The sequence below is a fragment of the Typopeltis vanoorti genome, chromosome 2, assembly GCF_054136105.1.
Source record: "Typopeltis vanoorti isolate ZY-2024b chromosome 2, IOZ_Tvanoo_1.0, whole genome shotgun sequence".
Taxonomy (NCBI): domain Eukaryota; kingdom Metazoa; phylum Arthropoda; class Arachnida; order Uropygi; family Thelyphonidae; genus Typopeltis; species Typopeltis vanoorti.
The window spans coordinates 62,065,507-62,081,087 of record NC_143550.1 but is presented as its reverse complement, the minus strand read 5'-3'; the positions used below and the strand labels follow the sequence as shown (position 1 = coordinate 62,081,087).

The following is a 15,581-nucleotide window of genomic DNA, read 5'->3' as shown; positions in this document are numbered from 1 at the left end:
ATGACAAATTCGGACGACCATTTTTTTAAAGTTCCTTCAATGTCATTGGGAAGTTCTTCGACACGTTGTGCTACAGTTACCCCAGACAAACTTGGTATTTTAAACACTTCCTTATTATTTGGGCATAGAATATCCCCAGCAGTGATGAGACATTATTTCACAAACTCACCGTCCCAGAAGGTTTTTGATTTTTTAGCAATTTTTTCAGCTATTACATAACCTAATTTGACACACGCTTCGCTCCTCTCTTCCCTCTACCTTTTAAATGTATCCTACTGGCATTTTAAATCAATCTGGAGACGGTTCACTTTGTCCACACAAAGCCACCCTTGAAGGTGATTAAAATTGGATGCATGCTTTGTATCATAGTGTCGTTTTATATTGTATTCTTTTGATACTGACTCACGACAAATTAAACTCACTGTCTTATTGTCGATCGGCACAAAAAAGTACAAATTGGTCCACTTTTCATTAAAAAACTGACAAGAATCACTTGATTTATGCTTTTTACTCGTAGACGCCATAGTGATGGAAGGTGAACCCAAAAAATGATCCAAAATGGCCATGTAACGGTTATTATCCACAGAATATGTCTCACACTAATGAAAAAAAGTCTGGCAATATAAAACCACAATAGGCTATGGCTGACACGACGAACCTGCGTGCACTTAGACACAAATATCACACTGTTCACGACTGACTGTGGATTAGACTTGTATTTATATGAAAATAATGAAGTATCGAGAACCTTCGAGATGTACCTGGCACTAGACAGTGTACCCGAATGAACTACTGCTTCAGCCATCTACCTGCAATGTTAGTACTAGTACTTAAGTGCCGCTCGACACTGGTAGATGGCTGAAGAAGCAGGTCTATTTAATATTTATTTTTATAGGATTTTATGTCAAGTATCAAATGAACAGTGTTCCTTGTGAATCTGGAAAGCACCTTACAATTCTAAATACCACAGTATAGCTTAGTAGCTCATGAGCTTCATTGAAATTATTTTTTATTTAATTGCGTTTTAATGTTAAGTAGTTATTTTTTCAAAATGGCTGGCACAAGTGGACTGCAGGCCATGCATTGAAGACCCCTGTTGTAGGCCAATGGATTTAAGTAGTTTGGCTATACCTTCTGAGATACCTTTAACACAGGTGATGGTGACACAACAGACCATCTCTATATCAGAATTTTGATGAGAGGCAGATTACAAGGAAACTGTAATTATCTTGTCGACATATGATTTGGTAAAAGCCATTAGTTAGGAAGGTGGACTTGATATAATTTATTACTTGGAAGAGAAACAATTCAGTGGAGCAAAGAAAGTGATGAACATTTAGACTTCATTAACTAAGCCTAGAAAAGTAGATATCTTGTTGACAGGATGGAAGTATTCTTGTAGGCCAATGGATTTAAGTAGTTTGGCTATACCTTCTGAGATGCCAGGAATAGAGCATGCTATCACCAGCAGACAGAGTTCATAGGAAGAAAAATAAGTTCTCCATAAAAGTAATATCTTGGAATATTTATGCAGAAAGAGTTATGAGGCCTTGAACATCAATTGAATCTCAACAGAAATGATGGACTTAAATTATTCAACTCATGGAAAATAGTTCTTCACAAATTCCAAAATTAACTTAAATTCTGGTGGGTGGGTTGGTATGTGTATTAATAAATCTTGTTAAAGTTATGTTTTACTAGAACCTTAATATAATAAGACCATGATACTCCATATGTACGTGCAATTCACACATCATTGTGGAACATACTGGTTTCTGTTCTTGTTTAATTTGAAAGTCATACTGAAAATGTCCTTGATGCCAGGGTGAAATTTTATACTAATAAAAATATATACATATATTTTAATATTTTTTTAAATTTAATTAATAGTTAAAATTTAAATTTAATAAATATATAAGGTAAATCCATTTTATGTTATTAATTATATCTTACATTCCTATATGTCAAGTTATTAGGGATAAAAGATTCAAAAAGGAATATAATTTGTTGAGTATAATTACTTTGTAAATAAGTAGAAGAAAAAAAAACATGCTGCAGTGTATTTGATTAAAAATTCTGAAAATCCTGGTTGGTCAAGTGATTAGAGCATCTACTCTCCAACCAACAAGTTGTGGATTAAAATTCCACCATGGACATGGATGCTGACGATTGTCATTGTGTAGTAGATAAATTTCCTCATTTAATGTGAGACCAGTGCCCTGTTACTGATCTAGAAACTCGGCTCTAGACACCAAACATGAAAAAAAAGTTCCATGTTTCGTCTCTAAAGCAGGGTTTCCAGATCAACTAAAAAAATAAATGAAAATACAAGAAAAATTTAAAAATTACTAAAAACGGGGGGTGGGATCTTAACCCACACACTTTGCTAATATACTTTAGGATTACAACCTTTCATTCGTGGGAGTAACAAAAATTACCATGACAAGAATTTACTAGTGGAGAAGTTTTGCATGGTCAAACTGTGGAGTTGCCTTTTTTTTTTTCTTTTTTTTCTTTTTATGCATACTTGACCACAAATGGCAGTTAGTCTATAGCAGACTACTATTAATAACAAGAGTAGAAGAAGGGTTAAATATGTGAAATCCTGCTCTAAAGACCAAATAACTTTTTCAAGTCACTTCAGGCCTCCAATAAATTGGTAATTGTGGTCTTACATTGGGCAATGAAATTCTCCACTTCCACCTAAATACATCCAACAACACATCCGTGCCCAAAGTCAAATTCAAACTTATAGTTTGTTGTTTGGAGAGCAGAAATAAAATGAGAAAATAAGCTGATGCATTTAGTTTTTCTCAGTTTGTTATTGATCTTATTCTCATTCTGAGGATATGAACCTTGGTTCATAAAATTAGCTTCATTTCATTTCTGATAACTAGGAAGGAATCTTTATTAAGTTTCTAGAGCATTCTACTCAAAATGCTACTTACCTATATAACTGCTAACACTATAAATCCCAAACCTTCCCAATCTTAGAATATGGTTCCTACTTTTGGACTGTTGCACTAAAAATCTCCCTTAAAATGTTCAATGCAAGCAGGACAAAGGAAATTCCTCAGAATTATTTTGCTTTGTGGCAAGTAAAAGAAAGTGTGTCTATGGAAGAATAACTTTAATGAGGGTTGATGGTAGCAAGATGAAAGAAACAGACAAAATAGGCAAATTACTGAATGACCAATTTAAAAGGGCCCATAATGTAAGTGAAGACACTGCTGTGATAGATATGACAGGAACTGGTATAGGAATAGAGGTTGATGAAATTAAACTATAGGGTCTACAGTTTTATAGAAGGATTGCATTCCAGAGGACAGTCCATAAGTCAAAACTTACATGAGTTCGATCAACCTATGAAACTGATGGTATCCAACAGAAATTTACCATATATGCCAAAAATGTTCACAATGTAATATATAATGCTAAAAGAAGAGAATTGTAAAATAAATTTTCCACAGTGAAGGGCATAAATTTAAAACAATTTAAAGCATCTATTACAATGAATTTCAATGATTCAGATAATTTAACATGTTTTTTTAAATCAAGTTCATCCTTAACAACTATATTCAGTCAACATAGCCAGTTTAATCATGTGATGGGCTTGCAGTGCCCTATAACTTTCATAATTCTTAATGATGTTCAATTTCATCTTGAAATCAGTCTTATGTTTATGGGATGCACTGCTTATATCACTTAGTCCTTTTACTTTATTTAACCATGTAAATCACTGTACAATAAAAAAGATAACACCATAGCTATCTATTCAGTGGAGACTATAGCAAACAAATGAGTATTGCTGATTGGATGATATGCTGCCAGTATGCTGTCTCTGACACATGGAATTTCATTGGAAGTGTCACTTCAACATGGAGACTGGTGTAGATTCACTGGGCTTTCCCAATATCATCTGTAACTCTGAATCAGAATATCTTGGATCTACGAAAATCAGGAGAATGCCTGTAGTTAGAATACTGGAGAATCTATACAAATACAGCCATGGGATTGCTTCTGACTAGGCTGTTTTAACATGCCCATCAGCTCTGGTAAAGCCCAGGAACAAGAGTAAAATAAATCCACTGCATAAGAGACTCCAACACTGAAACAGCAAATTGCAAAACCAATCAGTATCTTGGAAGTAGTGGGTGGTCAAGTACTGCAAAAGTTGGTCAAAGAATTCAGGAATGGGTGGATAAGAATATGATACACTATGAGAGGGGGGGGCAGCATAGCTTTGTGAAAGGTAGGTCATGCTGAATTTTGCAAAGGTGTTTAACAGGGTTCCGTTTATCACATGGAACTCTTATACAAACTGGAACAAATGGAGACAAATATGAAGCTGGTGATAAGGATACAAACGTGGCTAATGGATAAACAGATATCAATGAGCACCATATAGAGAAGAATCCAGGATAAAGCTCAAACCACTCCACTGAATTTGTATATAAAACAGATGATATAAGAAATGATTTGAAAGGAAATATTACATTGTTTGATGATGATGCAAAACTCAGCAGCATGAGAGCAAATCAAAGTGATACCAACAGTTTGCAAGATGATTAATATAGGCTGAGAGTATGGACAAAATATAATGGATACCAGTTAAATGAAGTTATGCTTTTTGGGATGAAAAGATTACAAGGTATATGCCACAATGATGGAACTGTATTCCAGGAAAGTGATAAGATTTGGGGGGTGATGAAGAGGAATATGAAGTTCAAAGGGCATACTGCAAAGATAGCTCCTAGGGATACTTGGTTACTGGAAGAACACAATAATAACCACAGAAAAGGAAATTATAATTCTTCTTTATAAGGCTATATAAAGAAGAATATGGCTGGTCAAGTATTTCTTGGGGATGAGGAAGATTACAAGTGGTGAGGATTTGGAAATGATTCCTGCATTTCTGAATCACTGAATGAGATTGATGATTTGTGGATTGCAGAAGTAGGATAAGTGGAAAAGAGGAAATATGATAAAAAAAAGTAACTTACTAAAAGTTTTAAAGGATTGATGCAGAGGAAATTTTTCTGTACTTGAATAAAGGAGCAGATCAGAGTCATCCCTGGAAATTGACTACAACTGCTGTTAGCAAGGATGTGAGGACAAGTTTTTTTTTTTTTTTTTGGCTTGAAGAGTGCTGAATGAGTAGAACAGGTTGATAGTTTGCTGTGAGTGTTTTGTGGGTAAATGCATTCATGGAAAGTTACAAACAGAATTGTGTGGATAGTAGTTCTCCCATAACGAATCTTTAGACTACATGGGGAGTGCCTGTGCAATAATAAGAACATTGCTAATTTGTATTTGTAGATAAAGAAACAATGGGAATGCAATTTTCAAAAGATTAAGATTTAGGGAAAAAAGACTGATTTGAAAGGTAAGTGACAGTGACAGATTTGGTAGGAAAATAACTTACATGCAAACATGGAAAAATACCTTCACAAGGATAAATTTGTAGGGAAAGAATTGAAAGAGATTGGCACATAGCCAAGATAATATTTCTGGTTGGCAATGGTAGACTCTACATAAAAAACAAATGGTAATAGGATAAGGATGAAATCTATAAAGATATTATAGCAACAATTATTATGGAAGAGGAAGGTATGGGAGCAGTATAAAACATATGGAAATGTTCTGAGAGAATCATGAAGATTAACATAAGCATTAACTGATTTTGATTCATTTATGTATAACAAATAAGCAACTATAACTGTATCATTAGCCAAGATCTAAATATTTTATCCCTACTGGTCACAGTTCCCAGTAACTTAAGTGGCATTATTATTATTATTGAACAAGCACCTCCATGGAATCTCAACTTATTACCTTGGGAGGTCTAAACTATCCACACAATATCCTACCTCTCCTCGAATCTATTAACAGACAGCACTTACAACTGAATCTGGAAACACATTCCATTTATTCAGCACTCTCTCTCTCTCTCCAAGTGAAAAATCTATTCTTCATGCCTTTGCTAACCACACTCTTACTTAATTTCAACAGATGACCTCTTTCCTTTCCTTTGTATTAATCCTTTAAATAACTTAAATATTTATATCATACTCCTCCCCTTTTTTGCCTATCGACCAACCTTTGTGACCCACAAAACCTCAATCTATCCTCACAGGAAGCATGCCCCAGACCACTCACCACCTTGTTCACTTGCCTATGGATCCTCTCTGCCACTTCCTCATCCCCCAATAAACCAGGTGATGACTTGAGCATAGTAATCAAGACATTATAAAGAGGAATGATAACTCCCTTATCTCTGCTTGTTAGTGTGTGTTCTTCAATAACCAAGCAATCCTGTAAGCTATCCTGGATACCTTAGCAATACGCCCTCTAAGCTTCAACTATCTACTATCCCCAAATCCCTGGCATAATCAATTTGCTGTAGTATACAGTTCCCACAATGTGGCACACAGCTTGTAATCTTTTTTTTTATCCCAAAATGCAAAACTTTACACTTTTTCACATAAATTGACATCCATTACGTTTTGTCCATACTGTCAGTCTATTTAAATCAACCTGTAAACTCACTACATCACTTCTTGATTACCTTTACCCAACTTTGCATCATCAACAAATAAATGAATATCTCCCTTCAAATTATTAACATCATGATTTAAGTACAAATTAAGCAGCAGTAGTCCAAGAACAGAGCCTTGCTGTATACCATTAGTTACCTGCTTTCTCCTGGATTCTGCTCTTCCATATACTACTTTTACCTTCAGTATAGTGGAGATAACTGAAGATAACTTACAGAAAGCTATTTTAGATCTAAATGAGATATCCATTATGGTATGATAATATCAACAGAAAAATCAAAAACTATGGCCTTTAAAGGAAAAGATCCAGCAAGAACTAAATAGTAATAGATAAAACAGGTGAATTCATTTAACTACTTAGAATGTATGATCACATATGAAAATGAAAAAGATATAAACGTAAAAATTGCAAAATATTTAAAAATAACAGGTGTAATTAACTCTATATTTAAACCAAACCAGACTAAAAATATACAATACATTAGTCCTACCAGTCTTAATATATGGAAGAGAAATCTGGACAATAAAACAAAAAAGAGAAACAAAAATTAACAGCAGAAATGAAGTTCATGAGGAAAAATTGCAAAGTATATCCTATTTGATCACAAAAGAAATTAAGAAATTATGAAAGAATTAAACCAAGAACCAGTAATAGAAAAAATTAAAAAATATAAACATAAATGGATGGAACACATTCAAAGAATGAAAACAGAAAGATTACCAAAACAAGCCTTAAAGTACAAGCTATTAGGAAAAAGAAAACCAGGACGTCCTCTTAAACGATGACTTCTAAGGTCGGAACAAGCCATGCTAGGCCTAAATCCTTGATACGCATGATGATGACCTTCAGTATGGACAAGCACCTTTTGTGTTTCATTAAATGTAAACATATATGGTGAAACAAAAGGTGCTTGCTTTGAAATTCCTACAAAAGTAGGAACTAAAAAAAGTGCCTAATAAGTTACAAAAATAAAGATATTATTGGAAATTGTAGGGCTGGCCTTCGTACCTACATTTTCCACTAATGTGAGTTCAAATGCTACTATCAAGTTCAGGTCAATGGAACACAAAGTACTAATAAATGACAAATATACAAAATACAAATAAAAAAAGTACTTTAAAAACAGGATAGCAGAATGTCATGTAATGAGCTAGGTAGGAAATTGGTTCTATGACAGATATCAGAGGATGTTAATATAGAAAAGGTATTTGTATGTAGTCTAAAAAGATGTGATATATATATATATATATAGGTCAGAAAATAGAACCTTGTATTTTATATTGCTCAGTTATGAACTGCAAAAGGTAGAGAAAGGATCTTGGGTGTGATGGTTAACAGGAAACTGAAGAGGGGTGAGGTTGTAATGGTGACAGAATTGGCACAATGTGAAACACACTAGAAGAAATAAGGAAGTAATTGGCAAACACAAAGCCAGGTTGGACTTGTGTTTGCTAATTACTTGAAACGAATGGGTTCGAATCATACTATGGTGATGGAAGATGAATTTCAATACCTAGTAGGATGTGAGAACTCTCACCTCACTTATTTGAGGCCTGAAATAGATTCAAATTTTTTCTAAAGTTTGGCTTCTAAAACGGGGTTTCCTCATTACGTGAAAAATAATAACTATATAATAAAAATGAAAAAGAATAAAAGGAAACAGTCCAGGGCACTAACTGATAACTACTAATATACTACAGCTGTACAACCTTTCATAGGTGGGAGTAGAAAAAAATATCTTTTCACAATAACTCAAATGTACATTTGATCAGACTACATGCACAATGCTGGAGTTTAAAAATTACACAGACTGGGTGGCCTTTTCAGTGATGAGGAAGATCTGGAAAAGACTGAGGTCATAACAAGGCTGACAAAACTACAAAAAAAAAAAAAAAATAGTGATATGAGGCTAGAAAATGAATGTAATCTGAGGGAACAGTAAATGGAAGAAATTAGACAAAATGTTCAAAATATGAGTTAAAAATTTTCTACAAAAATATAAGTTGTTAAAAGAGAGAGAGCAAAGTATTGATCAATAAACAGGCACAAGTGAGGAAATTCGAGTGAAATGTGCAGAAATCTGAGTAATACGGTTTTTATTATGTATACATGGACCCCAAAAAATATATTATTCTTAATCTTTCTTGTTGTTGTTTTACTTCATTAAGCATCATGGAAATTCCTAGTGAATGGACAGAACACGTGGTGAGATAAGCATTGTGTTCATTGGATATATATCACTCTCCTGGAATCTATGCCTCCAGAAAATAATATATCACTCTCCTGGAATCTATGCCTCCAGAAAATAATAAGTGATTTAGCATAAATTATTTCACGTATAAAACAAGCTGATCGCAATTCATCACAAGTTAACGGCAGAACATGAGATACGAATACCGGTTAAAAATTAACTCATATTCTAGAACAGATCTAGTTTACAACATTCGCTTATCTGACTTACCTTTACATGCTGATATTAAAAAATAACCAAATGGAGTAACTTTACTAAATGCTAAATCAACAACTGGTCGCGTATGGCCACTACAAGTTAACGATGTTTGCCTTAAACCTGACATATTTACATCTCAAAACAAAATTTAGAACAATAGATGGCACTCGTCTTTAGTAAAGTAGCGATGCGGTGTACTCAAATATGTAATTAAAATTATATTTATAAATGGCATTCTTTACAGTTTGTATTGGGCAATAAAGTTCCACGTGATCGTCTTCCCTAAAGAACTGAAATATTATTTCTATATTCAGTTAACAGAGTTCACAGTCAAAGAGCAACATGAAAAGGATAATGAAATCTTTTACTGACAAATAAGTCCAATTCGGGGCTTATGCAAAAGCCTGGGAATTGACTAGATATCATCGTAAAATGATATGTAAAAAAAGATGATGTCCCAAAAAGGGTCCTTTTATGAAGTTGAATTGGTGTTATATCTGGAAGGCTTGACTTTTCCAGATGTTTCAAAAATGCTCTTGGTGTTGCTCCTAGCATTCCTGTAACAACTGAAACTGTTGTTGGAAATTGTTTCACTTGATTATACTATAATTTAAAGATACCAAGAAAATATATACTTGGTTTAATCCTTTATCCAAGTGTAAGCAAACAAAGTTTACTTACACTTGGATTTCCTGCAAATTTTCCACAAAGTTTCCTGCAATCTTCAGCAGCAAAGTTCTTTACAAAATCGTCCACTCACCCAAATGAATTAGTTCAGCAAGCATCAAATTACGATGAAACCGATTCACCAAATACAAAAGCCATCTTAGTACCAATCAATAACCTATAAGCTTTCACTCACTCGGGAACCGAGCAATTAGCTCATAAATTTTCATCTTCACAGTATCCTTATCAGATAGCAAGGATTACAAAAGCTTTATGCTTCGCCCTTGTAGACAGTAATGTTATGCGTAATTCTTGGTATCACCTCTGGGTCTGGCACCCACTGAAGAGAGACCTCAATAAAGGTCGAAACCGATCTGAAAGTTTTTGCTCTGTAGCTTAGGTTTCTTCCGGAATTTCGCTTCTGGTGAGGGGGGAACTTAGGTTTCGGGGGATTTTTCCTTCAGAGAGCATTTCGATTTCTGCGGAGAGGGTTTTCTGGCGTTGCCCAATGGGGCTTTATCAGTCGATGCTTTTCCCTAGAATATGAGCAGCTCTGCTCAGTGGTAGGGTGTGTCTGTCACTGAGTGGAACCAACGCTGAGTTGGACGATCTTTCGGTCACTCGTAGGAGGTGGTTCGGGGGAATCGCCTAATTTTTAGAGAGGCCTTTACTTAAACTGGTCAGGGTAATGATCCTTCCCATAATGTATAGCATTATACATGTCTGCAAGGAGATGTGCTTTGCATTATGGGACACTAAGGCAAGTGATGTGAAGTCATACCCTCTTTACCACGAGTGGCCAAAGTCCTGAAAATACTTCAGGCACAAAGTTTGTTTTCTTACACTTGATTAAAGGATTAAACCAAGTATATAATTTCTTGGTATCTTTAAATTATAATTGAAACTGTTGTTGTTGCTGCTTTCTTGTTCCAAAGTCGTTTAATTTCAATCTAAAAACCATATACTTGGTCTGTTTTAATGCACTTTTTTTCTATCATATTACCTGCTGATATTGCCACATCAATATACCACACATGTGGTTGTTCGATACAGTTATGTCTGGTTTATTATGTTGGAGATGTGCCTATTCTTCTGAATTTTAAGTCGCATAATATCATGACATTTTCATTTTCAATAACTTATTTCAACTGTGTGTTCCCAAGAGTTCTGCAAGTGTGGAAACCATATTTCCTACATACGCTCTACTGAACAGCTTTTACTACCCGATCACGCCTTTGTTTATAATCTATATGAGCAAGCTTGCTGTAAGAACTAATTATATGGTCCACTGTTAAGGAGCTTTTCAATCTTCACTTTTATTGCATTCTTTTGTAGTGATTGTTCTTGAGCAGCACATACCAGATCTGCCTCTTTCTTGATGTTGCCCTGCTGTAGCTATTGCCAAGTTAAACGACTATCAACTGTCCCTTCAATATCTTTCAAATAGTGACGATGAAGTGCTTTATTTTTTTCGAACCTTCTGATTCGAAAAATTCAAGTGCCTCTTTTGCTCAATTAGAAGAATAATGGGACAATTATATCCTTCGACTAGAAAAAAGACACCTGACTTCGATTCTTGGAGTGATTAAAGGAATCTTTGTATTGTTTTTCTCCAGGAAACTCGGATTTTTCATCTCGCATTCAGGCTAATTGGCTATGAGAACACACGCAATATACAGGCTAAACTATTATACCATTGATGGTGCTAGGCGTTCTGTCTTGATGGTAGTAGGAGATGGAGGATTAATTAATGTACATTAATGATATTGGGAAGGATTTGACAAGCGTCATGGTGGTAGTAGGAGATGAAGGATTAATTAATATACATTAATGATATTGGGAAGGATTTGACAAGCGACATACAGTTATTTGCTGATGATGCAAAGATAGCAGAGTAATCATGAAATTGGCTTATATGCAGTCCTTGCAGAATGATTTGAATAAGCTGGAATTGTGGGCATGGGAAAATGGGTGTCAGTTCAATGTCAGTAAATGTAAAGTCATTCACTTTGGCATGATTACCTATCCAATGTCGTATTATATTGGTGGGATTAGGCTAGAAGAAACTGATAAGGCTAGGGATCTTGAAGTGTTAACAGATAGGAAGTTGAAGTTCTGGTGTCATGTGGCAAAGATTGCAAATACAACTCAAAAGATCTTTGCAATGCTCAAACGAACGTTCACATGTAACGATAATGATGTTATTTTGCCTCTTTACAAGGCCTTGATGAGACCTCACTTGGACTATTGTGCGAAGGTCTGGTCTCCTGGTTTCCAATGTGATTCTGATATATTGGAGAGTATAATACAAAGGCGAGTGTTCAGAATGATATCAGGATTGTGGAATACTGATCATGAGGACAGTTCAGAATATGTAGATTGCAGACACTAGCAAATATGAGAAAGAGGGGTGATATGATTGAGACTTACAAGCTGTTGAAAGGGTCATACAATATTTCAATTGATAGGATTTTTCAATTTATGGAGGGTGGGGAAAGGGTGAGAAGGCATCCTTCGAAGCTGAGAATGAAGGCTGCCAAGAAGGGTGTAAGGGCCAGATTTTTCTCTCAGAGGGTGATTGCATACAAAAGTATGCAATCTATATTGCACACTTTTGTTACAGTTATTACATACATTTGATTACATATGATACATTACTTACATTTGTTTACATATGATACATACATTACATACACTTTGGTTTACATGTGATACATCTTGGATGAGAACTAATTTCTCTGCTTTCATCCTCGAAGCTTATATGTAAGCTTATCTGAGGATGACACCAGTTGGTTATTATTTATTGGGTTTTTTCCTGCTGGGTTGGGAAGCAACGAAATCTATGATTGAGAAATTCGCACGCACGCACGCACGCACACGCACGCACGCACGCACGCACGCACTCACAATAACTTGGAAGGTATTGATGCGTCGCTGATCTGGAAGCCTGAACGAATATATTGTGTTTCATTAAGTTTGTATTGTATTCTGGGTGCGTGTTTCTTGTTCATAGTATGTCCTTAGAGCTCTTTTCAGGCTACTGTAGTTTGTAAGGTTTCTGTATTCAAAAGGTAATTTGTTTATCATGTCTGGGATGTAGAAGTTTCGCGTGGCCTTTCCGTGGTGATTATTGTATTTATATGTGATATAATTAATTGTCTGAGGCCTTGTTATACGGTATGTATTTCTAACTGTCCTGTAGTTGGCATCGAAATAATGTTTTAGCAAAACTGCATAGTGACATAAATGTTTTGCTGTCAGTATTTTGTGTTCTGACATTGCAATGTATATAAGGTCGTTATTTTCTCTTTGTTTCCAAAAGATCAGCTTTATCATTTTGTACTGTAGCGAAATTAATCTATTTAATTTGTAGGGTGCACTGAAAGCACACGTTGTTATAGCGTATCTTAGTATATTTTGGCATAGTGCTTTGTATATTAGTGTTTTTAGGCATATGGGAACTATGTCTGTTAACCTGTAGAGTTTGCCACTTATTGTTCGGAGTTTGTTGTGTAGATGGTTTTTGTGGCTATTCCAGTTCATATCTGCATCGAAGTAAATTCCAAGGTATCGTATTGTTTCAACCTGAGTGATTGTAGTGGTTTTGCTGTTCTGTGTGTTTTTTATGTTGGAAAGTGGATGTTGGATGGTTATATATTTGTTATCAACTGGTCGAGTCAGTGGATTTCTGAATATCATTAATTTTGTCTTTTTTGAGTTTAGGTGTATGGAGTTTTTCGTGAGCCAATCTATGATCAGATTTATGTAATGTTGCATATTTGTTTGGGCTATGCTTGCGTTATTATGGATGGATATTATAGTTGTATCGTCTGCGTATTGGAATGTGTTACCTTTGAGAGGTAGCTGATTAATATCGTGTGTGTAAATGTTGAATAGAGTTGGGGAGAGTACAGCTTCCTGTGGTACTCCACAGGTTACTGGTAGCTCTCTGCTTCGGTTTGACTCGATACGTGTCATATGCTTTCTATTTTGAAGGTAGTTTGAAAATCCCCTGTGAATAATAATAATAATAATAATAATAATAATAATAATAATAATAATAATAATAATAATAATAATAATAATAATAATGGAAACAGTGAGTCGTGTATAGTGGAGGAGAGTCTCCTCCCTCAATAAGTCCTTGGACTCCTTGGGAGTGTCACTTATTAATAATAATAATTAGCATCAGAACTCCAAAGAATCATCACAGGAGGTTCTGCTCTCACAAACACATAGCTTCTCATAAAATGACTTAAGTGCGTTCACTGTCTCCATAATTTTACACTTTTGAGCAAGCATTCCATTCACCTACCACTCTCCACACAAAGCATTTACTCTTCATCCCCTTTGCTCACGTCTTTCGTATACAGATTCCAGAGATAGTCTCTTGATCTCTCCCGGCTTCCCCCATTCTATGAAAAATCCCAAATGCATTAATAATAATAATCCCTTACCAACTTATATGATTCGATCATGTCCCCCTTCTATTCCTCCTTCTTAACACTAGATTCCATGAATTGCATTCGCTTAATCTGTATTTATGCTCAATATTCCCCAGACCAGAAACCATCTTAGTAAATCGTCTCTGAACTCTTTCCAGTATCTTTTCATCCTTTTGAAAATCAGATCATGAAATCTATGTTCAGTAATTCATATACCATTTGATCAAAGCCTTATACAATGACATCTTTCATATGCCAGTGTCCCTGTTTATTGACAGAATCCACTGTGCTGTTCTCAAAAAATTTGGCAAAATGTGCCCGAAATTTCATATCCCTATCCATCATCCGCCTTAGATCCTTCATCTCCTCCACCTCATTTATGATATCGCCAAAAATTTTGTACTCTGCATTCCATCTTCTTTGCTTGCGGAATTTTAAAGCCTAACTCTTTGCTACACTGAACTGGCAACCCCTCCACTTTATGTAAATGATATTGGAAAGTACTTCAACAGTGATATACAGTAGCTTGGAAATGATGCAAAGTTGAGAACAATGAAAAGGAAAAAGGATGCAAGAGGAAGACAACATCCGTTCTACTGCTCATATTTCTTTCCTACTTCTCATCATCTGTAAACTACTGTATATCACCAGTGAAGCATTTCCCAATATCATTTGCACACAAATTAAACATTGACAGCACCAAAACATACCCATCAATACATTTGTCACCTTGTTATAAAAAGTAAGCAGAATACTGAAACACGATATTCCATTATCAAATATAAGCAGTCCATAAAAACAGAATGCTGTTGCTATCAAACTATTTCTGAATCTTGGTCCAGACTAACCTCTCTAACATTTCACCACAACTCCAGACAAGCATATTGTCTATAATTCGATGCCTTAGTCCCATCACCTCCCATATGAAGCAGAATAATTGTGCATGCTTTCTAATTTTTTGGAACTTTGCTCAACTTAGAACTCATGTTAAAAACTTTCATTAAACTATTGTTAACTTCCTGGGATATTCCCTCAAAACACGTAGTGATACGTCATCAAATCTTTCAGCCTTATTAACATGAAGTTTACTCATTTTTTACATACCTCCTAGTTAATCTCCATCAGTAGCTCCTCCTCCCTTCCCATTGATCTCAATTTCTGCATCGTTACCTTCACAAAGATGAAAAACCTTCATGAACTGTTCGTTTATCATAAAATAATCAGCTAACGCCTTTTTATTCCCGTATACGGGGAATAGGTGAAGCTATTTAGCCCTATCTAACTTTTGGAGACTGAGTGGGCAGTTCAATCTCCACCGGAACCCAATCAGAGATAGATGGCCCAAGGCTATCACTAATTAAGCGTGCACAGTGAAGAGAGACGGCTCAAATGTGCCGCCGTCTCGTAGTCCCTCACCCTAACACAATATATTTAATGTCTGAAATAATGTGGGTTCTACGGTC

The 15,581-nt window shown here is 35.3% G+C and overlaps 1 protein-coding gene across 1 annotated transcript in view; it reads right to left on the bottom strand.

Moving 5' to 3' along the window:
• The window catches only part of wmd (serine-threonine kinase receptor-associated protein wmd), a 130,470-nt gene extending 121,246 nt beyond the window's left edge, over positions 1-9,224 (bottom strand). The window contains exon 1 of the mRNA XM_090405558.1: positions 9,020-9,224. Within this exon, the coding sequence (XP_090261684.1) occupies positions 9,020-9,134 (115 nt within the window). The 5' untranslated portion in view covers positions 9,135-9,224. The remainder of the gene's footprint in view (positions 1-9,019) is intronic.
• Positions 9,225-15,581: the final 6,357 nt, after the last annotated feature.